This window comes from Filicampus tigris, chromosome 10, assembly GCF_054856515.1.
Source record: "Filicampus tigris isolate MCC_2025a chromosome 10, RoL_Ftig_1.0, whole genome shotgun sequence".
Taxonomy (NCBI): Eukaryota; Metazoa; Chordata; class Actinopteri; order Syngnathiformes; family Syngnathidae; genus Filicampus; species Filicampus tigris.
Genome location: NC_141226.1, coordinates 12,295,924 through 12,322,882, shown reverse-complemented (window position 1 = coordinate 12,322,882; position 26,959 = coordinate 12,295,924). Strand labels below are relative to the sequence as shown.

The 26,959-nt window shown below is 41.1% G+C and overlaps 1 protein-coding gene across 1 annotated transcript in view; it reads right to left on the bottom strand.

Annotated features, from left to right (window-relative positions):
• Positions 1-26,959, bottom strand: part of insra (insulin receptor a) — a 65,390-nt gene that overhangs the window by 15,087 nt on the left and 23,344 nt on the right. Inside the window, exons 3-8 of the mRNA XM_086042353.1 lie at positions 11,662-11,998; positions 4,544-4,683; positions 4,314-4,458; positions 3,783-3,991; positions 2,976-3,102; positions 1,354-1,607 (exon numbers count right to left, since the gene is read on the bottom strand). Of these exons, the coding sequence (XP_085898479.1) occupies positions 1,354-1,607; positions 2,976-3,102; positions 3,783-3,991; positions 4,314-4,458; positions 4,544-4,683; positions 11,662-11,998 (1,212 nt within the window). The remainder of the gene's footprint in view (positions 1-1,353; positions 1,608-2,975; positions 3,103-3,782; positions 3,992-4,313; positions 4,459-4,543; positions 4,684-11,661; positions 11,999-26,959) is intronic.

Here is a 26,959-nt window from a genome sequence, read left to right as displayed (position 1 = left end):
GGTGCGAGACAGGGTAAGAGCGCCCCACTGTCCTTGACACAGCTACCGAACTATCACAGGCACATCTAAGTATCTGTTTTCTAGTGTTTGCATATGGTATTAATAATATACTGTATGCAATGTGTTTTAGACTGAAAAATTGGCACACATGTCTGTCCTCCTTTTTCCATCTTTCCATGATTAAAGGATTTATTTCAGGAGGTGGTAAAGATGACGTGTGCCACATACTTCAAGAATCACTCCGTCCCCAGGAGAGCACTTGGTAAAAACTGATGATCCCGGGGTAACAAAGTTACACTCGAGCCATACGTTGCAAATATTGTGCTTGGTCGGCGTTGCTGTGGGAGCCACGGTAATAAAAGCGAGTGGTCCAAATATTGATTTTCTCGCACTAGCATGGTAGCTGGATTGATGTTTAAAAAAAGAGAAGGCCTACATAAAATGAAAATGTAAAGATAAGCTTTAAGGTTACACGTTAGTAAACGTGAAAAAAGTAGGAAATCTAGGAAAACGTCATAACGCAAGTAAAAAGTTAGAATCGTGCAAAACAAAGTCATAATTTCACAAGAACATAGCAATAATCCTCCAACCCCCCAAAAAAACAACACACACACAAAAACGAATACCAGAAAAAGAAAAAGAGGCATAATCCAATGATTAAAATGTTGATGTCATGATGTCCCAGGAGAATGCTGCACTCTTACGGGAAGCGAAAAAAGTTAAATTATTGCAGAAAGCCTTCATTGTACAAGAGGACGTCATAATCTTTTGAGAAAGTCTTAATATTACGAGAATAAATATGTCAGGTTACAAGAAAAGGGTTGTAATCTTCTGAGAACACATTATAATTGTTGTCATTATTTCTACGAATGTTACCAAGAAAGAAATTACGAGAAAAAGTCAATTTAATGAGAATAACTTTGAAAAGAGAAAACCTAACTTATGAAAACAGTCAAAATTTTATGCAAGTGGGGTTGCACGAATAAAGTTGGAATTTTTCAAGAAACAAAACAGCCCTACAATTTCAAATTTGACGAGCATACATTTTTAAACTTGCAAGAATTAAAATGTAATCTTACGGGGGAAAAAAATGGCACAAAGTGATCAAAATAAAATCCATATTTTTCCAATCATAAATGTTTAGAATCAAGTCAACACTAAGAATCTTAAGAGAATAAAGTTTGAACATTAGGAGAATAAAGTCATTTTTCATTTTCATTTTCATTTTTAAAGTCAAGTTGTTACTCTAATAGACAGTGTATCTCATTCACTCAATCGTCAGGTGCGTCGTCCACTTGAAAAAACAACTCCATTTGTTAATGTACCTAATTTGATACATGACATAAGTCTTACTGGTGGCATTGGTGCGCACGTAGATGATGTCGCTCTTGGCCCCGTTGACCTGGTGCTCGTCGGAGGCGGAGAGCTGCGTCTTGACCATGATGGCGTACTGCGTCCAGGGCTTGAGGGGCAGGATGAGGTGGCCCGGCTCAAATTTGTCCCTGTCGCCCTCGGTGGAGCGCGGCGGCGGGTCCACATCTGCGATCACCCAGCTGTTAGAGCCGCACGCGTCCTGCCCGTCAAACTCAGTCACATTCTGAAATGGCCTGAAAAGATCAAAGTGTGATATTAAATCGGTGGAATATTGCAGAGTCAAACAACAGTCAACAGTAAACACATTTTTAAAAGAAAAAAGTTAATGTTACCAGAACTCATTGTGTTCCGAGAGAAGAGCTATAATGTCAGGAGGACAAGAAGTCTTAATTTAACTCATTCACTGCCAGACATTTTCAGTCCCTGTTTTACTCTAATGTTTGACAAAAATATGAAAAAACATATAAATACATTCCTGGGATTGAATGTCTGGACTGTGAAAAGACATAAATAATCCTTTGGAAGTGAATGAAGAAGAATAAAGTATAAATCCATAATCTTACAAAAGGAAATAGTCTTAATTTTACAAGAATACAGTCATAATAAGACGAAACTGTTGAAAACTTAAGAGAACAAAAATCGTCATTTTATGTGAATAAGGCTATATGTTGATGGCAGATGGCATTATTGCAAGAAACAATCGCAATTTTGTGAAAATGAAGATGAAATCTTACAGGGATAAACCCGTAATTTTACAAGAGAAAAAAGTCACAAATCATATACCGTATATCATAAGGAATCACAAGGAAAAAGGTTTTATAAATTCAATAATGTGACGGGGGGAGTCGTAATGTTACGAGAACAAAGTTGGAATGTTAAAACAGTAACCTGATGATAATCCTAGAAGAATGATGTAATTTTACAATAATCTCAGAATAAAATCAGAATGTTACAAGAGGCGTAATAGTATTAGAAAAAAAGGTTGTTTTTTTTGTTGCAATTCCAAAAGAATGAGGTCATCATTTTTAAAAAAGTTGGAATGTAAGAACACTTAACTCGTAACATTACGACTTCTTTCGTAATGCAGCGAGAATAAATTTGTTGTGTTATATTATGAGAATGAAGTCATAATCTCGTGAGAATAAAGTAGTACTCTTCCAAGAATACGGTAATAAAAAATGCGACTGTTACAACAATAGTCCTAAAGTTACATGTCAGAGTGAGAGTTGCAGTGTTATCAGAAAAATATGAAAAAAAAAAAACAATTGTGATAAGGAAAAAGTTCCCTGACCCAACTCACACCTCCACCCCTCCCAAGAAAAATGCTGGTACTATGTCATAATTTTAATAGGTTGAATGTTAAAAAAAATATTGAAATATAATCAAATGAATGGAGGCCAACTCGCGGCCTGGAACATAATTTGTTGGATTTTAGACAATGTATTGCAAAACCAAGATGACTGTGAAGCGTCCGCCAGCTGATTCCCATGTTTCTAATCACATGTTCATATTTGGATCGACATCATCCCCTCTCGTTGCAGCTGAAAACAATATACACTTGGCGTACAGATCGTTTGCAGTGTAGCTGGAAAAGAACTTACGCCTCTTTATAGAGCACCATGAAGCCCAAAAGGTCTCTGAAGTCTGGAGGCCAGAAGGCTTCCCACTTCACCATGATTTTATCGCTCATGGTGCGGATCTGAGTGAACTTCAGCACGTGATTCTCACCTGACAAAACACATTTGGATCATGAGGTGAAAAAAGGTGTAAAAGATGTTCAGGAGTGATACAGATATGCTCAAATGTCTACCAAAGATGACCTTCATACACAATAATTTTAATGTGCTCAAACATTTTTGGAAGTTGATCAAAACACAGTGTTGTGGCTCTGCCATCAATCTGCTGAAGCTGATTTCATCCTAACACACTGTTGAGGAGTGGTAGTCCATCTGCTCAACATGTTTTTAAGCAAATATTTTGACGCGGCCGTCCAGCTTCACACTCCAAATGATTTGAGTGATCCTCCATCTGATGAAGCTGATTTCATCAAAACACAAGGTTGTGGAGTGGTAATCCATCTGTGCAACATGTTTTTAAGATAGATACAATATTGTGGTGTAGCCACTACTCTTCACACACCTAAAAATATAATGTGCCAAAACATCGGCTGAAGCAAAAATTTCCTCGAAACACAATGTTGTGGAGCGACCGTCCGTCTTGACGCATTTAATATTCCAATGTTTTGACCCATCTGCTCAAACTAATTTCATCCAAACAATGTTGTAGAGTGTCGTAGTTTTAAAAAGGGGCTTACAAAATCCTGCTTGATATTGAGGTGATGCCAAGAAAAGCCATTGATGAAATGATGGCCATTAACGTGCATGAGTCGCCATGGCGACACGACTTACACGAGGCCTGGTCGCCGTTGGTCTTGGAGGCGATGTCATTCTTGCGCTCCCGGGTACCGGCGACCTCCTCCATCTTGCGGATCTCCGACATGCACAACTTGGAGTTGTAGTGGAAGAACATGCGCCCCTGCAGGATGCTCAGCTTGTGCTTGGACCAGTCCCACAGCTGGCGCAGGTTCTGGTTGTCCAGGGCGTAGAAGGAGTAATTTCTGGTGGAGGACGGACAAGGTGGAAGAATGGTAGCTCAACTCAACGCAACATTATTTATAAAGCACTTGAAAACAACCGCTGCTGAATACAAAGTGCGGTACATGGAATAAAAAAAATCAATCGCACAATAACAAACAGTAAATAGCACAACGTAATGATTTTTTAAAAATTAATAAAAATGATTAATTAATCAACCAATTAATGAATTAAACAATCAATTCATCAATCAATAAATACTACTAACACAAGGGTATCCCAGGGGAAAAAAAAGTTTCAAAAAGTTTGGAGAACCCCCACAGCAGGTTGAGGACAGCGCCTCACCCAATTTCCGTCTCCTCCCCACGGATGATGCGCAGCTTGCGGAAGAAGGACAGCGAAACCAGGGCGTAGGAGCGCCGCACCGTCAGGTAGCCGGTGATCTCTTCCAGCTGGCCCAGGCTGGCCTCCAGCTCTGCCGCTATGTTGTCTGTCGCAAAAAAAAACAAAAAACAACAACAACCAAGGTCATGTTACCCGGTCAGACTTTTAAGTGCTGATTTTTGGGCGCTTACTTCCTCCGCGCAGGTTTATGACCAGGCTGCCATTGAGGATGGTGCAGCCCCTCAGCGCCTGCGCCGCCGTGACCGAGTCCACGGTTTTCAGACCCATGCACACCTTGGGGCAGAGCCCGGCACATGGAGTGCAGTTCAGCCTGCGCAGCCAAGAAATAAAAACATGTTACACCTGCAGGAAAAATGTGAACTGTTTTCACCTTGAATTTCTTACAGGCTAAACGAAAAAATAAATAAAATCGGATGCTCTGCCCACTAGAAGCATGCTGCTAATCAAAACAGCAGCACTCATAAGGCACATAAATCATCTCTCAGATTAATTCAAGTGTGGAGTTTATCGAATGATTATCATATATTTTTTATATTAACGTTCCAGGAGATGCAGTCACGCCACGTTGTTATATGCACCCATATTTTGGTTCCGGGGCTTTATCCAGACTAATATGTTTATTGTTGTTTCTCAGTATCTCTAGATCATAATCATTTTTATTTTGTTTTAAACTCCACTTCGCATTACCTTCTTCTCCTGCTCCTTTTAATTTAGTCTTAAAGACCACTTTGTAGATATGCAGGGTTTTTCCTGAGTTCAAAATGGCGCGGCGACCGCCTGCAGCTAATTTTGTTACCGCCCCCTGCCAGAGCGAGTGATAATCGCTCAACACAGCGTAAAGCTCCAGCTGTGCTGATCGAGCGATTGACATCCCTCTGCGGCAACTACGCAACTTAACTGCAGTTGCCGTGTTTGCCACTATGGAGGCGCTATATCAACTGGGGTGCACCGGAAAGACCTGAAGCAACTACTGAAGACAAAATGGATCGAATCGTGTTTTGGCGGATGGTAACGAATATGTAAAATATTCCATCCAAGCATGTCGTTTAAATATACACTTCCTTTGCATCAGAGTAAGTTTTTTTTTATTTTTAGGGTTGCAGAGGGTCAGCAAAATTAGCTACTACTTTCAAAAAATGACCTCGCGAGGAAGAAAGTCAAGAGCCCAGGTGAAACACAGCAGGGAAATTAATGCAACGGGTAGTTAAAATGTAAATATATGGTGGTGACTACATGTGGCAATTTGTGTCAATTCTGAAAGTAATTCCCAAGGGATTGGTGATAGCGAGGGTCAGAATGCAGGAGAGGACGAGTGAGCGAGGCGAGGGTACTTCAATTAGTTTCCAATTAGGAGAGAAACAACGGAAAGCCAACGTGTATGTGATTGAAACATTTTTATTCCTCTTTCCAGATAAACAGACCGCAAATTTTTAGGAAAATGCCCAGCTCTGGTTTTAAACTCCACTTTCTACATACAAGTTGACATCCTTTCATTCCACAATGTTGTGTGCATCCAAGTTCCTTTCCGGGGAAAGCCAGTCTATCTTGTTTATCGTTGTCTCCACATTTTTTCCGATAAGTCAATTTCATGTTGTTTTAAACGCCACTTTCCAGTCGGTATGTTATTGCTCCACAAATGTTACCTTTCTTCACTGATTGGCTTGGAGAAATTACACCTACATTCTACTTGGCTCAAAAGCGACTAAATGTCCTATTATAAGGCTGACAACTACGTGCCATCTGTGTGTTTATCTTGCAATAAACACTGTCTGATCGTTTAGTATGTGTGGCAAAGTTTATACAAACAGCGAAGAATGAGAACATTAGTGTCAACGCTAACAGAGTTCTTAAGTAGGTAATCCGGGGTCGTCGTGGTAACGACGACGATGCCCTTTTCCTTATCCTGCCCTCGTATCTGCTCTGCATCCTGAGAGAAATATCAAGGCCATTAGCGAATAAATGTTCCCGCCGCTAAATTTGCTTGTCTGACATTTCTGCACTTAGGGCTTTTTTTTCTCCCCCCCCTCCTTGTCTTGAGAGTGACTTTTGAACAAGATGCACTATGATTAAAAAAACAGTGAATATAAGTGCATGGTAACAAAATAGCTCAATTTTTACCTTTTGACTGAACTGATTGGTTAAAACAAATTAGCTTATGTAATGTTTTCATAACATGTTTTCCCACAATACACAGACGCAGCTGTGTATGTCCGCCATATTAAATTATTTCCCTGAAAAGCCATCTGTGCAATCCCATCATTCATAATGCGGTGGTGATGAGCCCCAAAAAAAAAATTGCAAAGTACTCCACAACACATTCACTCAGCAGACACACCCGTGGTGTTTTTTTCCCCCTCCTAGAGTGATTAAGGTTGTGATTAAAGCGAGGATTAGACACCAGTGATGGACGTTATGCTTGGGGTCATTGGTGTGATTGGCGCTTAAGTATTTTGGTCTGGCGGCTTTATGATGACAGAACGGTTTTGTTTGGCCAAGCACAATGACAACTGAAATAAAGTAAAAACTGCAGTGATGAACTAAAACTTCGCAGCCATGCCCAAATTCCTTGCAAATTAGTGTCGCTCATCCATCTGATATTCGTGCTTCAGATTCAGTTGCAAGTTAGTAACTGGAAAAAAGCCATAGGACAATTTTGTCTTTGAAGAACCCCTGCAAAGGGCCAACATGGCCCTTAAATGTCAACAAACTCATAATACAAGCAGGATCAAGTCGTTTTGCTGATCTTTACTAGATAATTAATTTTATAATCTGTGACTTTGCTTTTGTGTACTATCTTGTAGTCTATTTTTATCTCATGCGCTGATTTGCTAGCGAAATGCCAATCGGTGAGATCATTTGTCACTGACGGCCGACATCATTTTGCACATTGCGATTGACGGCCCATTTATTCAAATCGTATCTAAAAATCACAATGACACAAAAATCTCTAAATTCTTCACTATTTTAACCATTGTTTTTTTTACTTAGGTTTGCTCCTGCGTGTGTCATGAATGTGTTGAGCAAGATTTTGATCGACATTGATTGTAAGAATCAAATGTTCTTTGCTAGAGACAGATTCTTGAAGTGTTTTCATTCGGGTTGAGTTTAAAATTGTTCTTGAAATATACAGTTGATATACTGTAAATGTATTGTGGTACTGGCACAAGGTTGACTGGTAAGCACGTTCACCACACAGAGGTCGTGGGTTTGAATCCGGACCCGGCCTTCCTGTGTGGAACTTGCATGTTCTACCCATGCTTGCGTGGGTTTTCTCTAGGTACTCAGGTTTCCTCCCACATTCCAAAAACATGCATAGTAGGTTAACTGAACACTCTAAATTGTCCCTAGGTGTGGCTGTGAGTGTGAATGTTTGTTTGTCTGCGTGTGCCCCGCGATTGGCTGGCCACCAGTTTAGGGTGTATCCCGCCTGCTGCCCGAAAACAGCTGGAATAGACTCCAGCACGTACGCTGCTGTTTTCAAAACATTCTAGGAGGGGCTACTGAGCCAATACTTTTAATTCTGAATCAAAAAAAATAAAAATTATTACTCCACATCTTGCTACTGCACGGTAGTACTTGGTTGAGATTTAGTAGCAGTGAAACAAAATCTCTAGGATGGGTTTGTTTTTGAAGAAACTCTGAAAATGGCCGACAAGACCCTAAAATTTCTGCTGCATACAAGAATGTCATACTTCTTGTGTCTGGATGGGTTTTTCTGTTAGTCTCCTAATGAAAGACATGGCTTCCAAATGTCTTGTTGCCAAGTCAAACTGGCTTTTGGGACTGAATTTTCCAAACATTCCCGGGGGAAGCTATCAAACGCAAATTGCAACCCAAATGACCCGAAAATATCCGCTTGAAACCAACATGGACGATATTTTTTGTTCGGGCATTGACTACTTGAGACTCGTTTGAGTGTCTACTATTGATAGACATGCCAACCAAAATTCATTTTGCGAAATGAAACTGGCTTTGGTCAAATTAGGGGTCAATTTTCAAAAGTTATTACAACTGACTAAATCATGACTGGGTGTCAGCGAAGTTATCGTGTTATTCACTGCGGTGACTCTAAGCGAGGTCTTAATATGTAATGAGAAGAGAACAAAGGAAAGTATTGTGGTCACTTGAAGATTAATCACAGATTAAATAGGTTAAAACAAACAATCAAAGTAACTACGGCACTTAAAAAAAGCCTCCAACCCCGACGGGAACAACGTGGCCAAGTATGAGAGCTCCAGCGTCGGGGAAAAGAAAAACATCTTTAGCTCACAATCAACATTGACCTCATTCCCTCTATGTGGTGCCACATGTACACTTTGAGCGGCGAGTGCAACATTTATTCTGAGCAGCGGCGAGAGTTAAGCTGTGACGGAAGCAGCGCCGGAGGAAAACTGCTGATATGCGACAGTACGAAAAGGGTTCAGCTGGAGGTAAATGCGGCGACCGACTCAAAGATCAACACTAAAAATGATGGAATGTCATTGTCAGGACGTAACCGTGATTTACAAAACAGTCAAATATTAAACCATAGCGTTTTACTATTTTATTTTATTACTTTTTTTACTACCATTGCAATCTAGGGGAGATCAAATCCAACGGCTAATCGAAACAGCAGCACATTCTGAAACACGTAAATAGAGGGACTATACATGCATTGACACTCTTGTTTTGTTGGTGGTGTTTTTGTGTGTGTGTTTTTTAATAAGGAAAAACAGCAATCAACATTACACGAAACAGAATGGTTATGTGATTAAATAGAATATTAAAAATTAAACTGCATCATGATTTAATGCTGTAATGCAATTCATTATGCTGCTCCTTTTGGCATGTGGGCCTGGGCAGGAAAAATGCAGACATGATAGAGGATGACTATCACCATAAGTGACTGTCAAAGGCTGTAATATTAGTCATATTTCGTAGAGGATAAAAAATATATCCCTGTGAGTAGTATTATATTATCTGTCTACACATGTTGCTTCACCATGTGTGTTCAAATATCCATGCTTCTAAAACTGCAACTGACTATAATAACTATTAGCATTTCGGTGGCATTTTTCTTTGTTTGTTATCGTTTAGCTAAGCGGACTTTGCTAAGGAAAAGCTATGTGGTTGTACATTTGTTTTTAAGTCTTGTTTTGTTTGACAGAAAACGTGAACTGGGCGTGTCATCAAGGTCTTGTCTGTTCTTTTTGTCATGTTTTGCTTAACTGTTCAATATTTGCCAAATTGCCGTTTTTTGGTGAAGTGAGCTGCAGTACTAGCATCTCAAGTTTGCGTTCGCAAGTCAAAGCAAATAAACGCCCAAATGGTGGCTCGTATCTCGAAAAACGCTTACATCGGGTTACTTGTATCTCAAGGCTCCACACTGTATGATACTTTGTTGCTGACAGCTGTCAGTCTGTTACTTGTCATTTCACAATGCGAGACAAGACGACCGCGGGACACCCTGCTGCTCTTTCTCATCATTGGCCTGACAAGAACGATCAGGAATGACGGGAGCTCACGTCGGCTGGCAGGCACGCCCGAAAATACGCAAGTTCCCTTTTGAGGTCCGCGAGGCTGTCGAGGAGAGATGTGAAGAAGGTTGTCGAGAGGTCAGCGCATGTATGAATGCTCAATCCAGAGTGGGAAGTCGGTTAGACAAATATGAGAAAAACTAAATGGAGTCAAGTAGAGCAAAGGGGAAAACACTTCATGTCTGAGTCACTTTGTGGCGAGGCAGACACTGCCGGCGAGCTAAAAAACATCAATTTTGTGTAGCAAGACAACATGCAGAGTGAATTCAGCTAGTAAGGCAATACAATCGGAAATATTTCCATTCAAAACATCAAGTATTCTGTTTTCTGTGTTTTTTTAGTGCGGTTGAACTCTATTTCAGTTCAATCAGCCCAGTCTGCAGAATAATTGAACCGAACCAACTGACACTCATTTGGGGTCATAAAGTCGACCTTCCCATCTTTCCCACCTTTTTCCCCTCAGGTCGTTCGGAATAAACAACACTGACTAAATTAGTGAAGTCTACCTTGCGATTTTCCAGAATTCTCTTCAACACAGGAACTATCTTGTCACTAATTTTGCCGATTTTACCTTTGAAGGTGAAAAACTCCTTGGCTGACGTCTTCCCACCATTGCAGTTTATATAGAAGAGCCTCAAATTTGGGGGGGGGGGGGGGAGTGGAAAAGACTGGCTTTTACGGGTCTATTATTAGAATGCATCTTCTGACATGACAATTAAATAATGGCAGGGGGGACACATTCCAGAGAGAACATTAGAACATTTTCACCTACCACACACTTTAAAGCATTTAAACTTCCTAAAACACACTTTATAACCATACTGTAAGTATACTTGAACAAAAAATGCAAGCATAAGATACACTGAAAATACTGTATGCATCTGGTGTGTGTGTGTGTGTGTGTGTTAGATATGTACCTTTAAGAGGAGGGGCCTGGTGGGTTGGCTTGGGACATTGGCGAGTGTTTGTGCGAGTGTCTGGGCTTGAGCTATTGCTGACAGCAGCTATTGCCTGTGTTTTACTGTTCACCAGGCATTCAATAAATGGCTGAAAAGTGCATCAGCGGCTGTGACTCCTCTACTACATGCAAGGGCATGACAGTACAGTGAACCCCGCTCTTGGCAGGGGGATAGGCACCAAGCCCTGCCATAGAGGGTGAAAATATGCACGTTACATAAACAGCTGTAATCAATAGTTACATTAGTCAACACAAACAGACCATCTTCTAATGACGCTCATGAATTATCTTAGCCATACTAGCCTGAATAACGTGCTAGCGCAAACTGACGTGACATCACTCATGGGCAACCAAATATGGACACTATCGCGTTACACAAATGGTAGTACGCCATTAAATCTTTTTGTATTTACACTTATTTCAAATGAAATCAAACCAAACAATAACACCAAGATTCCGACACATGGCACCAAAGTAATGCTTTTATTGCATTGACCTGAGCATAAAAAGGCTAATGGTTGATTTCTGCAAATAACGGAGGATAGGTTTAAAACGGATTTGCGAGTGCCAAACCACAAATATGTGGGGGTTCGTGTACTTTGAAAAACCCTAAAAACAATTAAAAAAAAAAAATCGACATGACGCAGTGAACAAGGACACGCAATTTAGCGGGGGTTTACTGAGTTGTGCCAATCAAATAATTACACCATAATGGACTGGAATCTGTCTACTAAGTCTCAGTCTGGAGTGAGTGAGAAAGTCATTAGCAAATAAAAACCCTTTTAGGGAAATTAAAGGGCTGCGGTGCACTTACGCGGACGAGTTGACGGTGGTGTAGCCGGAGGGACACTCCGGGATGCAGGCGCCGTTGTGGATGACGTACTCGTGGCACTCGGGGCTCTTACTGCGTTCCTTCTCCTGCTTGCACCTGTCATGGAGTTCTTGGCAGAAGGCGAAAGAGACGCAGCGCCAGCCCTTGAAGGTGTAGTGGCCGTCAGGGCAGCGCTCCACGCAGCCGTCCTGGTGCTGGAGGCCCCGGCAGGCCACGCAGTGCGCGGCCGACTGGGGCTTCAGGCAGCCGCCGAGGCACTGCTCGTGGCAGCACTGCTGATCCCGGGTGCAGGCGCGGTGTTTGCAATGGACGGGACACACTGCGAAGGGGAGACAAAAGGAGATCAGGATGGTAAAGAAGCGTCCACCATGACTCTAAAGCGGCCAGGAGTTTTAGAGGTGGATCAAAGAATATTTAATCTAGGTTGCCAAATAACATGCATCATTCATAATATAAATACCCCTGAAGTCATATGGAAGGCTTCTTTATCTCTGTTTATTCACGGGTTCACTTAAAGAGCAAATACATTCAATTGCATTATTTCAACGATGGCTCTTAAGAATTGCTCTTTTTTTTCCATGAAAAACGTCCCATTGGATAAGTAACTTATTTGACAGCGCCTTCTTAGAAAGGCGATCCATCACACGTTATACAGGTTTATAATGTCGGAACTGAGACGGGAGACACAGAACTCCTGCAAAAATGCTGCTACGGCTGACAAAAAAAACAACATTTTTGTTCACCTTTAATACAGACCTCAGCAAATGATAGGATATTACATCAAATGTGTGCTATCACGGTCAAGGTATTTCACATTCATATACAGTGGTGGCTTGCGATGACGAAGGACATTTTCAAGATACGAGCAGTCATTCCACCGTTTTTTTTTTTTTTTCTTCGACTTGAGAGCGCAAACTGGAGATATGATTCCAGCCAAGATTTGAACGATGAAGCTGAAAACTGCGAGTGAGATGTGCCAACTACTTGGTCATCATCCTGCCTCTACACATTCCAAGAAAAAGGCCTTCCTTAAACCTTCCCCATGTTACAGGGAGCATATGCCCAGGAGGAATAAAGAGGTTTATATAGCTCCATAAAAGTGCTCATCAGCCAGAGTGAAATCCCTCACTGAGCCAGTCAGCAGGCGAGGGGATCATCTTGCAGTCAGCTAACAACAAGTGTTATTGTATACAAACAGCAGGGGGGCCGGGGGAGACCGACATTTGCTCGACACCAGACAAACGCTAATGAGGAAGGGCTCTCTTCAGCCGGTGGGAAGTAAACACGAGCGACGGTTGACATCTTTTGCAAGCAAGACACTTTTGTAACATGAAACTATGTGTGACGGGGTGACTCAAGAACACTCAACAACAGAAATGTGCGTCTCAATTAACACTAACAAAGTGATGCGTGTGTTAACACAGAAAGTTAGGGGGATAGATGTTACATGTAAACATACAGTACAAAGCCGGTGATGTTTCTGAGCTTTGAAGGACAGATAGCAAGGCGCAAGGTGACTGCTAATGCATGCGTCTGCATATGTGTGTTTGTAATAATAAGCCTGTTATGTAATATTAGATCAGGTGTGAAGGCACATCCTCATGTGTGTGTGCGTGTGTGTGTGTGGGTGTAGGTGTGTGTGTAGGCGTGTCTGCGAGTATTGTTATCCAAGTGTAAATGTGAGGACAAGGACGAAAGGTTCTCTGAGGTAAACAAGACCTGCCCAAAATAAAATGTACCAACCCCACTTATGTTTTGGATTAAGTAGCAGGTGGGGTTGGTTTGGGTGTGATAATAACAGTACAGATGCAAGAGAGCGCTTCTTTTACAGGTCTCGGTACAAAATGTGACAAGTGCTGAGTGGCATTCAACTCATTACACTTGGTAATCAGTTGTTCTTTCTAATGACTTTTATGTGTTGACTATCAAGAGCTGTGATCAAAATTTGCTGGGTTGCATGAGCGTCATGTAGACGGGACGAGCCCCTAGCACGAGGGTCCTGGACCACCGGCTCGCAGACGACGACAGTAATTTATTACGGGGGTTACGTTCCAGACTACACCCGCAGTAGACGAAAACTGCAACTTAGTGACAAAATATTTATTTTGTTATCTACATAGCTTTTAAAGCTTTGTGTATAAAATACCAAAATATATGTATGTGAGGTTCAGGTATTTTTTGTCCATGTGGGATTGCCATTTTCACGTTCGACATTGGAGTACCTTGAATTTGTGCGCGCCTGTAAAAGGTGCGCCTAACTGGTTGAGTGACAGGAAAGTCAGCGAATGAGAATTAAGAGCTGGCTGGCTGATATGAACAGGCTAAACCGTTAGCCACTCTGCATGCTGAGTGACGGTGACCATATGTCTAAGAACGTGCTTGTGTTTACTGTGTTTTGTGAATGTTTGTTCAATAAAGTAATTGAAAGTGCAACAGCGACTGTGTCTATCCTCCTACCCTAACCACTCACCTTTGGAATTATTACAATTCATTCTAACAACTCTAAGCAGGTGTAGGCTATATTAAATTAGCTAACGATGTTTAGTATAATGGATATGTGCAGTGGTGTAACTTAAACCAAATGTATTTTGCAATAGGCACATTGCACTTAGCAAGCCCTGGCTAATAGGCATGTAGTTGAAGTATAGTTGAAGTGACGCATCACGACCGGGAGACTAATATCTTTGCATGTCAGGGAGGAACCAAGTTTCGCCTGGGTGGTTAGTGGAAGTAACAAAAGAGAGTTTTCGCTACATGTGCTTGGACATGTGCATGTCTGATGCATCATTTTCTGAAATTAAATCATCTGTAAACCATTTTGATTTATATTACGGTTTAAACAACTAAAATAGGCAATTATTAAAATTTGGGGGATGACAAATACTCGCTTGAGCACAATGCCCATAAAGCAGCAGATTATCGCGTTTACATCTGCAGATGTCAGCTCGGATCGTAATTTGCACATCTGCCTTAAAGTTCAGAGTTTTGGGGTTTGAATCTCGGCTGTGGCCTTTGTATGAAATTTGTGTGTTGTACCTGTGCTTGAGTGGATTTTCTGCAGGTATTCCAGAATTTTGAAAAAGGTGTCATGATTTTCATGTTAGAATCTGGTTCGTGGTGCTCTGATGACACCATTGACACTCTCACCCTTCCCTATGTCCTTTCGTCACCCCTGAAGGAAGGATGTATGTGTGTGTGTGTGTGTGTGGGGGGGCTTCAGTAACATGAGAATGGCAGGGAGAGGGGGAATGTGAGGAGCGGTTGCGGGGCACAGTGTGGGGGGAAAACATTATGATATAACCGCCTCTTACCCAAGTCGCTCAACCAGCTTCAATGACTTGATTCAAGGGCGGAAAGCCCTTGGCATCAGAAACATAACATGCCTTTTATTGTGAAGCCCCAAAGTTGGTTTCCAAACCCGTCCTTCAACTTTGCCTTTGACGCAAACACACACACACACACACACACACACACACACACACACACACACACACACGGTGAACGCCATGACATGCGGCTGACTCCTGATCCCGCAGGAGAGCTCCATGCCGGAGCGTCGCGGCTGCAAAAGATCCACCCTCGGCCTGAGCCAATGTGTTGGCTAGCTGCGGAGGCTAGCCATTCAAACAGCCTCTCCACATCTCCGAGGAAGACAGGCCCCCAGCTTTAACCCTTTCGGACCCTCTCAGATCGCAGCTGCTCAGCATGAGAGCAAGAGTGGGGAAGGTTGTCCAAAAAATATTATACTACAGACTGAAACATACTACAGTTGCTTCACATGTTTTTAATATCTCAGATAAATTAAAAAAAAAAAAACACAAACAAAAGTTTAAAGTTTAAACCAAAAGGCCCTGCAGCACAAACGTTTGACTCCATAATTCTGAGGCGCATTCCAGAAATTCTCATGGATCAGAGTTTGAAACAAGTCAGCAACGTCTCAGGAGTTGACTCATGTTCGTCACGTCAGCAACCCATTAGCCGATTTGTAAACTTAATTAAGGTGTCTGACACCTACTCTGACTTGTTAGTAAGACCAAATTAGTTAATCGGCTTGACAGCTGCTGCTAAACGTTTATCCTTTTTAGGAAGGAACTGTTAGAATTTAAGATTTGGAAACAAAGAAAACGGGCTCTGTGTGTCCTAAAAAAATTATGTCCGGTGCACTCTTCAATGGGAACGGAGTCCTCGTTCATCGCAGGGGATATATTCCAATATAATCAGAGCTAAAGACCATACAAAAAATATTTTTAATATATAATTTTACCCCAACCAGATTTTTTAAAAATACAAAATATTGTACACATTGGATTATCTATGTCACAGGTGTCAAATTCAAGGCCCGGGGGCCAGATCCGGCCCGGCACATCATTTTATGTGGCCCGCGAAAGCAAATCAAGCATGTCAATTTTGTACTGTACTGTATCTGTAACAAAATTTGGAGGTGATGAAACATATGGTTTCACATTAATGGCCCTCCGAGGAAATCTACGACTACAATATGGCCAATGACAAATATGAGTTTGATACCCATGATCTATGTGACTATTTTAATGGGCTATTGGCATTCACTGACTACGGTTGTGCATTTTAGCTACATACTCCACATTTTGTTTTCTAGCCACAGATACATGCGAAATTGTAAATACAGTTAAGTATTACATTAAAACACAAAATATATGTATACTTTGTGTCTTAATTTTTCTAACATCTGCAATGTTGCATTCAAATTTTGAATTGCAGCAAAACCAGTGGCCAACTGTCGGTTCAGTTGGTTTCAGTGGCATCGCTCGATGTGAGGCAGGCTTAATATAGGTGCCTTTAAGAGGCGGTGCTTAGTGGGGTGACGTGATGTCGGCAAGCTGGACAATGAGTCTGCTTTTGGGTGTCTGGGCATGACCTCTGGCTAAAAGTAGCTCCTGCATGAATGTACTCTGTGTTTATGGGTTTTACTGTTCTCCTGGCTTTCAAAAGGCGGCCGAAAATTCCACTGGCAAGTGTGGCTGTCCTTTCCCATCTGTGAGGGCATTACAAATTTTCGCCAGATAGTGTGGATTTCCACAACAAGCAAAGAGATGTTCCACAAATAGATCTGTGATTTAGCGGGGCTGCTACGGATGAACCGCGATATAGCGTGGACACATTGTATATGTACTGTTGTGGTCAGAAGTTTACTATTACCATCGAAGGCATGAATCAATAGCGTAGTTTAATAACCGACCTGCCAACATAACAATGGACCTCAGTAGTAAAACGAGGACCCTGACTAAATGAATTATAAATGGCTCCAAAAATATTTTTCCCTATTTGGGTGAAGCTATAATGGGTTACGGTTAATCACGAACAAGGATTTAATAACGACTTGAAAGATTTAGGTGAGTGTATGTATATATTACATTTGAGCCAGTACATATAATTTTAATAAAAGTAATTCTAAATAAATGTATACTTGTGCACCGATCCTTGTTTGTTGTACTAACATTCCACCCTGGAAAAAATATGGTTCAAATAAGTCAATAAAAGCTCTTTGAATATGTAAAAAAATTGAATATGTATTTTAATGTGTAACTGTAATAATGGCTTCCTAGGACAATGTTTCTGATGGGTGATGATGGGTGGCAAGGTAAAAACATTTAGTTTCCACAATGCACTGAGATATTAAATTGAAATCAGACAGTATCATCCTGAATTTAGCCACCTAAATTTGAAAAATAGAACTTTTTTTTTTAACACAATCATCCTTAGTTTGGCTCATTAAAACAAAGAAAGGGCAATCAGCTCTCATCTCAACTGTGTTGAGAGTTTTCAAAATAAAAGAATGGTAGGGGAGTGCTCCAATGGCAAAGTACAATTTTGGCAGCCAGTCGAGCTGCTTAAAAACATAAAAAAAATAGTTTTCATTGGTTAATAGAGTACATGGCAAAGACCAGCGTAATTGACCGTAATTGAATCGGAGAGAGACAATCAATAACCGTAGATAATGTTTGATGACAACTGCAGGTTTGAATGAACATGCATGTCTACTTGCCTTTTGTTTGAAATGTGGAGCCATGTAGTTCTGGAGTTGTAGATTACAATAAACAACAATAAACACAGGAAAAATGGACCACCAGGGACTCAAAAGGATGCTGGTGGCTCATCTGTACAAGAGCGATCCCACTGAAGGGAAACAGGGTCATAACCCCGAAGAGGCCTTTGAGAATTAAGGGGCCCTCTCTCAAGCTATCTTTGATCTGCCAAGCTGTGTGAGGACATTGTTATTCGTTCGATAAAACATGCTAATCTCCAAATAATCACCACAATTCTTTAGCATGATGGACATGCCAGAAGCAAAGCATCTTTTCACAATTTGGTTGGTGATAATTTACATTTGGGACTAGTGTTGCACGGGATACCGGTACCAGTACCGTACCGTTATTTTTCGGCGTCAAAAACGGCTCGATACCATTTCTTTTTAAACACCAGTTTAAAAAAAACAACAAAAAAACATGCAGCTCACCAACTCTTGTCTTAAAGACAAGTATACATACGCACAAAGGCGCCTGCCTGTCTACCGACGTGAGAAACGCCTTAAGTGGCACGCCTCCTTCTGCATGTGTGCTAGAGGAAGAAGCGCCATGAAGCGTCCGCTGCCCCTCTGCTCCTCGTTGAAAGTCATGACGCGCTAAGTGTCAGATGGAACTTTTTTGCTTACATGGCCGAAAGCCATGGCAAGCCGACCAACACGACAAAGCCCATCTGTAAGGCTTGTTTTAAAACGACTGTGGCTCGAGGTGGGAAGACGACCAATCTGGTCAAGCACCTTGCTGACCGAAACTTATACCACCAGTTTAAAGAGCGACAGGTTGTGATGCATTTATAACCCTTCCCTCAAAAATAAGTAAGAGTGTGAATTATTTTGGTCCCAATTTTGTATAATTTGACGAGGCATTCAACTAGCTGGGAGGGGACTAAAGAAGAGTAAGCAGGCGCAGGTGCACACACGCACACTCAAATCAATATCACGTTGAGTCATTATCAATTAAATGAACGTATTTGCTTGACCGTAACGGTTCAAAGGTATTGTCTATATCAACAATGGATGACATGAAATGCAGTCAAATAGGTCAAGAATATGCCAGGTAATGTACCAGTAAAAGCATATAGTGAATACATATATATACATGCACATACATTGACATGTATACATTATGCTTATACAATATAAATGCAGTGATCTCATTATTTTAAAAAAATGTCGTTCTTAAAATCAGAATTGGCTAATTCTGTGTCCAAAAAGCACAGAGGCTCAATAGTTGCATATTTTGCTCACGCCACTCAAACTTACTGTTTTGTCTTACATTTGTGTTTAAGTGCTTTTATGCAACTTATTTATTGTAGAAATAGTGCATTAGCGTCAGAGATTGATAGACTGCGGCATGGTACGACTTCTGACATGCAAATTATGTCACGTCGTCAGATCCCCTAAAACCCAATCCCGCTAGTTGGTTACAAACTAGTTGGTTAATTATGCAATAAGAGAAATTGTGTTTTTGTTTGACAGTGGTCCGTTAGCTAGCTAGCAAGTTAGTTATACCGTGACTTTTGAGTATATTTAATTGCGTGGCCAAGCTCGTAACTCAAATTACTCAAACTGTATATCAAATCAAAATTTCCTCATTAAAATTAAATGGAAATTCCATTAATCTGTTCCAGCGCCCAAAAACCATCACTATTTGTTTGTAAAAATATCACTGTATAATGGACCCCTGCATTGGGCACCCACAGATTTACAGATTTTTTCCCCCCAATTTTTTTTCAATAATTTATGGGTTCTTCAATGTTTATCAGCAATTTTTGAAGAATTTGGGGAGGGGGCGGGGGGTTTAATAAAAAACAAAAGAAGCTTGTTACAATACCGGTGAATGATGGGTTTGGCGTTTCAAATGGGGCTGACTCTTGCTTAAAGACTACCCTACAAGACCTAAGCTTTTCTTCCAACCAGAAACACCACCATCAGCCCTTAAATCATTCTGTGGTATCCTTTTCAAAATGGCATGAAACAACCACTTATTCAGGCCTTGTGTGTTAAGTTCATATCGAAAGGGCAGAAAATGCAAAATGGTGTGAGCGGCGGCGTGCTGGACGGTAATTAAAATTCCACTGCAATGACAAGGGCAGTATTTAGTTTCTTCTCTTTCTCTGTCTTTCTTCGTCTTTCTCTCTCTCTCTGTCTCCCTCTCTCTCTCACCGAAAGCCCAGAAGAGACAAATCCATGTACGGACAAATAAAACGCTGACTGTCTTGTTCACTTTCTGCGCAGAAGGCAACAAGAGTACCGGAAAATTTGGGGAAACTATCAATGTTTCTGACACAACAGCTGATGTCTGAACTGTGAACCGCAAACATCTCACATAATAAACATTACTGATCTGCGGAGAACCAACCCACACTGCAAGTGGCATTTCTAGAACAACTACAGTACTTCACTGCTGTCCTTTCATGGAAGTTGTGTTTATTGCAAATGACTTGTGATCAGTGGTGACTTTTAGCATCCTGGCGGTGGTCACTATTACAGTAACTTCAGTATTTTGCAGGTTAATATGAACCAATTGTTATCTTTGTGAACTTTAAAAAGAAGCTAAAACAAAACTGTGTGATTGCTGTGAAAAAATGTGCAGAAAACGAACCATCATTCAAGCACTGTTGTTGTTGGTACTTGCTTATTAAAACAAAGAAAATCAGATTTAATTCCCACATTCCATATTTTCACTGACTATTTCACATTCTGAACCACATAGCATGTTTTGACCCCATTTGATGTTCTATGCTGTTAAGGTAGTTTAGATTTACAGGAGGAATTTTTTCAAGCGTTTATTTGCATTGTATGTGCAGGTACCAAAGTCAGTACCTGTAGAGTACCGACCATGTGATTCATGTGAAATCAAACAGTACCATGTTTCTGTGCCTAAATTGACTTTTTAAAGTTGTGTCTGCGGGAGTGAAAGAGTTGCCCGTTTTCCATGGTGCACTTGAACACAGCACCAGTGTAACGTTGTCACTCACGCAGGCTTTCACACACGCTAAATATCTATTTCCGTGTTCTAAGCAAGCGAGACCGCTACCAAACTATACAAATACAATATAAAACGTATACTGTAATCATAGTGAAGTGGCACACAATATTCCTTATTTTATTACAGTCTGAGTGTGTGAGTTTGTTACTAAAAACATGCTCTCCATCGTAGAACAGTTCTGTGAGCTCTGTTTGGAAGCCTTCAAATGGGTAAACAACGTCACTGCAAGTATATGTCGGGACAGAGCAAGCGCAGACAGCGCAGCCTGACAACATTCTGATCATCTACATGATTAAAATTTACTTCTGATCCAATTGGCAAAAGAAATATTCCACCTCTGTGAATCTGAATGAAATTCCTTCTGGATAAGACTTGTTTACTCCGATTGAGGTGTTTGTCAAACACTTAATTTAGCTCAACCACAATCTACAGCAGAAGGCAGAAGCCTGGTGAAAATTATGGAATCACCAGTCTCGGAGGACTGGTTCATCGACAATTGCTCAGTGGAACATTGCTAAACCTCTAAAAACGTCAGTTCGTGTTGTCGGGGCATGGATCCAACGGTTTCAGTTCAGTAAACATCAAAGCGCTAACTATTTTAGCGCTAACTGCTAGGGGTGTAACGGTACGCTAAAAACATGGTTCGATTCGGTTTCTTGAAACTTCGGTTCGGTATATTTTCGGTACAAAATAAAAAATAAGATTCTTAAAAAAAAAAAAAAAAGTTTATTTTGAAAAGATGAATCGTGGAAGAAACATTCACAGTCAGATGATGCCGTTTTAAGTGCTACCTGCAACATAGCCACCGATTTCCATGTAGCAATGTCGGCACACAACTTTGGGACTTATCCACGTACATTTCCCCATTGGCGATTTCAACAGGAAAGCCAAAATGTTCCCAAACAGGAGACCGCAGTGCATGAGGGGACCTTCGGACTCTGGCTTGTTTGCGTAATATAATAATGATAATAATAATGCCATTTATCCATGCATTTATGATTTATCACGGCTTCTGGCTTACTGGCTCCTCTTTAGTACCGCCGTTCTCCTCTACCGCGTGCAACAGTCAATAGCACCTGTGTGAAAACTTGCCTACTCGCGCGTAAAAACTGATCAGAAACAAAACCGAACCGAACATGCCGCACCGAAACGTATTAATACACCCAGGTATACCGTTACACCCCTACTAACTGCCAAATCGGTTGAAGCCCAAAGGCCACCCAAGGAGTGTTTGCAGCACCGAAGTAACTCCTGTGCAGTAATTATCAGTCATTATCTTTATGATCCTCAGAACTGTTGACGTGTAGGAGCAGGTACTGTACATTGTGTATCTGTGTGCTAAGCTGTAAACTGTTAACCGTACTGTATTAAGATACAGAAATGTTTGCAATGCTATTGAAGTGTTTTTGGGATCACAGTTTGTCGTACATTTATGATTTAAACCATCGGTCCCCAAACTGTGGTCCACGGGCCAGATGCCTACACATTTTGCCCAGCCCCCTGAACAATACCAGAGACGCATTATTATTATTATTTTTTATTCATTTATTTATTTTTTAAAGTCTGGCCACGTGATCGAGACTAATACACGCACAGAACGTGACATTCTATTTCACACTCTTGTTCAGATTTTAGAATGTATGGTGCTAAATTTCGATTCCTAGTTAGCAGCGCGGAAGAAGCACGAACGATGTGATGTAATTTTCAGTCGACCTAAGTGACAAAATGGCCGCCGCCTGAGACAAACGAGTGAGCTAAAAACGAGTGGATTTTGCTGCTTAACTCATATTCCTCAAACACAATATTAATCATAAAGCCTTGTTTCAACTAGTGAGCCTGCATCGAACAGATTCTTCAAAGTAATATGTTTAGCTTGACTTCCTCTTTTAGGATAAACAACTCCTCGACTTGCAAGTACTGTATTCTCAACATCCATGACAATATTAAAAAAAAAACATGCCAAGAATGTGTTCGGATAATTGAGTTCAGCAAGTTCAGGAAAAACAAAACCAACAAAGAAATAACATGACTAATTCAAATGAGAAGAGTGTATTTATTTAGTTTTTCTTGGTACACTGCTCGTGATGTGTTTTCATTCAGTAGCAGAGGCGGCAAGCTTTGGCCGACCGAGCCCACGGGGTTGACAACAGGTAAACAATTTCATTAGCGAGCTCCGCTCTCCACTGATAGAGAACAGAAAAACAACACGGATAGAGGGAGGAGGAGGAGGCGTAACAGCACTTTTTGTTTTGAACGTTGTCATCGCCACCTGAAAGCAGGATACGCAGTTTGTGCGTGACCGGAATAGAAATGATAAACACATGTAGCGGTGATGGGTAATTTGGGCCCCGCTCATCAGGCAAATGACGCATGAGATGGCCTGTGAGTCTTAACTGGCTTCCGGGCCTCGCCGTTAATCGAACAGCAAGACATTTTGACATTAAATGTTGACTTTGAGAGTCCTGTGTACACACAAATATTTAAAAAAACCTACAAGGACAAGAGCTTTTTTAATTAGATGCATTTTAAAAAACACGTAATACCATATATTCTGTCATTTCTAAGAGACTACACCCCGTGAGCGGTATTTCAGGCACCAGAGGAGAAGAGAATTGGTTGATTCTTCACAATTTTGAAGCCTCATTTATATACAGTACATGTCAATTTTTGCAATCATTCAAATTTGGCCATTGATATTAATAAAACTCTTCAAATTTACAAGACATTTATTTTAATTTCAAAGGGACTTTAAAACAAAGTTAAAACCAAAGGACCCTTCTCTGGACCATCTCCAGTACGTGAAATGACTATGTACCCAAGTCACCACTATCAAAACAAGGCCGCAATTGGTTCATTAAAACAACATAAAGGATGACTGCCTCTTGTCTTGACCATCTGTATGACCATGAAAATGTAAAAACAATTTCAGTGCATTATTCTCATAAAAAGGGCCAATTTTGTCAGCACTTGGTCCTAAAAAAACAATTCAACCCTCGTCTTGTGTAGGGGTCAAAAACAACCCGTTTTTCAAGTCAATTCTGGGGTCAATCTGAACCCAACACAAGACAAGTGTTAAGGCAGACTGGCTTGTCTTGAGGGCAATCACCATGACATCAAAGGCCTTCTCGTCTACACTTTGTGACCCCCTCTATTAATAACTGCAGTCATTGTAAGGCATTGTGATGTCACAGTACAGCTAATTTACATAATACCGCCGTGATATCTAGTTTCTTTGCTCATGACTTGGGAGCTGCAGAAGTTGGATACACAAATTAGTCTTAGCCAACACTGTGATGGTAACAATCTCCTGCAGTTGGGAAGGAGTCTCCAAAACTCTCCAATAATGCCAGAAAAAGTTGCTATAATTCTTGCTTTACTGAAAATGAGTCATTAGTGCGCACGCACACACACACACACAGTAAATGTAAAACTCTACTATGGTTGGGCAACATTTGATTTGCTGGAACTTCAAAATGCACTGATCAGTTCATGCTCTCCACATCAATTATGATCCAAACATACAAATCAACCTGGAAGGAAGAACACGTCAAGAGTAAAAACGCCTGCCCGCCCGGCTTGTGTTGGATGCCTGAAATGTCTGGGATTCCAGGGGACTGGCTCCAGTAGCTGTACGGCGAAGAGTTCGCTGGGTGCAGCTCCTGGCAAGTGCCAGAGTGGTGAAGTCAGCTCAGAGGGAAACACTAGACTAGATGTGCATGTGTGTGTACGTGAGGGGGATTGGGGCTAACAAATAGTCTGCCGCACACTTAAGAGAGTGAGACCAAGCACTTTCCACATGAACTTCAAGACTCTCAAATGTACTGATTCAGTTAGGTGGGTTTGTTTTCGCCTTACTCAGCACTCACATGGACACTTCTGCTTCATTTCAGCCCAACCGTCGTCACAACATCCATCAATCCATTATCTGAACCGCTTTACCGATAAGGAAACAAAAGAACACATCATTCACGCTTAATTATATAATAAGATTTATACATGGTGTAACAGTGGAACTCTGTACTCCGAATTAGTCACCAAGTGTGCCATTTACTAGAAAAAAAACCCATTCTATTTCAGGAAAAAAAATGGGTAGTAACTAGGACTGGGACGATACAATTTTGTCCCAATCCGATACGGATCCCAATACTTGGGTTGTGATCCGATACGTAGAGTATTGCCATACTTAAAGCCGATAAAAATATATATTAAAAAAAACGGAGGCATGCGTTTCCAAAGTTTTGACTTAGGTGCTATTTGACATTTATTCAAATGTCACGATAAATGACAAACTGTTCCAGTAACTGTTCCTGATACACAGGAGTGCAATAAATAAAACTCCATTCACAAAGCTCGACTTTAAGGACCTGAAATGTTCCAAAAGTATGTTATAGAACGTGCAAAACATAACATAAGGTATCGAAAGCATCGATAGTTCATCAACGTATCGATACTTGGTATTGGCATAAAAAGTATCACGATACATCGCAATACGATATGTTTTCCCAGCTCTAGTAGTAATTGTAAATACCTCAGTGATGAATATTTTCATATCATTATCCAAGGTTTTTGGTACTTGGTTCATGAAAGCGAAAGTAAACACAAGATATCAAAACTTTATATTTTGTGGTATTCAGTTAGAGTTTTAACCAGAGTTTTGACTCATGTATTTGTCCTTTACAAATGTGTGTTTGGTTCCACTTTAAAACCAAGTGTGATCAGCTCTTGTCTTGACAGTCTATATGACAATGAAAATGTAGCCAAACTGTAGCATTAGCAGCACTTGGTTCATTAAAGCAAAGGACAATCAGCTCTGTAATGCAGGGTTGGCACTGTATCATGAAATCTTTTAGCCAAAGTGGCAAAACAGTATAAAAATCGAATAACCATATTCGCGTGCAGTTAGCTTTTTTTGTGGGAAATATTTACCATGCCATTCCCCATTTCAACTCATCATTGGCGAGGTCGCGAACGGCAAGGATGCATCCTGGTTGTGGGTTCAATCCCCGGCCTTGTGACCATGCCAAAGTGTTCTTTAGCAAGATGCTGAACCCCCAGTTGCTCCTGATGGTGCATCAGTAGGTGAATGAGTCTTTGAGCGCCTTGTAGGCGGAAAAGCGCGATACAAGTAAAAGCCCATTTACCCAAATGAGCCTTTATTTCTTCAGGTCGTGAATTCCCTTTTATCCCAAACTGATTAAGCATCGTCGTAAACCTCAAATCCTCCCAAAGCAGCCTCAAGTCTTTCATCCAGAATTATCATAAAAGTTTCTCGTTCCGCTGGCCGCCTCACGTGTCCATTCATAATCCTGCAGCGGAAAAGGTGTAACAAAGACGGGAAACAATCAGGATGAACACTTGGTCAACTTGGACGACTACACTCGTCTCGAGTGGGGAAAGCGTAGTGGCGCCAGGGAGGACGTCGGCAGTAGCCCCGTGTGGGAGCAGGGGGCCAGAGTTTGTCGGCCTCATGAAGTGTCCTCGTCCGCCGCAGTGACCGTAAACCTCGCTATTCCTTCCTCTAGAGAGTGACGGATGGCTTCATGTACAATTACACCACACTGTTACGCTTCCTGTGTCTCCTAGCAACAACGCCAAACAATACCCAGCTCCCACGGATAAGTTATGTCGACGTGTGATTTATAGCTATCATCTTATGCACGCACTCTGAACCTGGAAAGATCCATCTTGTCAATACATGATGAACATCTTCACCTCGTCTTCTGTCCACGAGGTATTAACCAATCAGCAGAAAATCATTAATTATGCAACGCGTGCTGGCAAATGGCCGCCTCTGGTGTATCGATTCCAGCCCAAGGAGGGTAAATAAGATGTGTTTTAATAACGAAACCATGTGAGGGATATAGGCGCTCTTTTAATTTTCCTCGCTAGGAAGAGATGGAAAAGATTAGCAGTGCAAACAAGAGGAAAGCACACATTGCCAGGATACCCTGTAAGTAATGAGTTGAATCACCAAATAATGAGATAACATGAATAACTACAGTATTGCCACACTGTTTGTTGCCACAGCTCAAACTCAAGTTTAAGTTGTTAGCACGTCTGCCTCACAATTCAGGTGCATGGTTCAAATCTCAGTTCTAGCTGTCCTGCGTGAAGTTTGGACACGATTCCCTAGGTTTATGTAAATAAATAAATAAATACATAAATCAATAAATAAAAATAAATAAAAACCTAATCATTATACCTGCCTAAGGCAGGGGTCTCCAAGT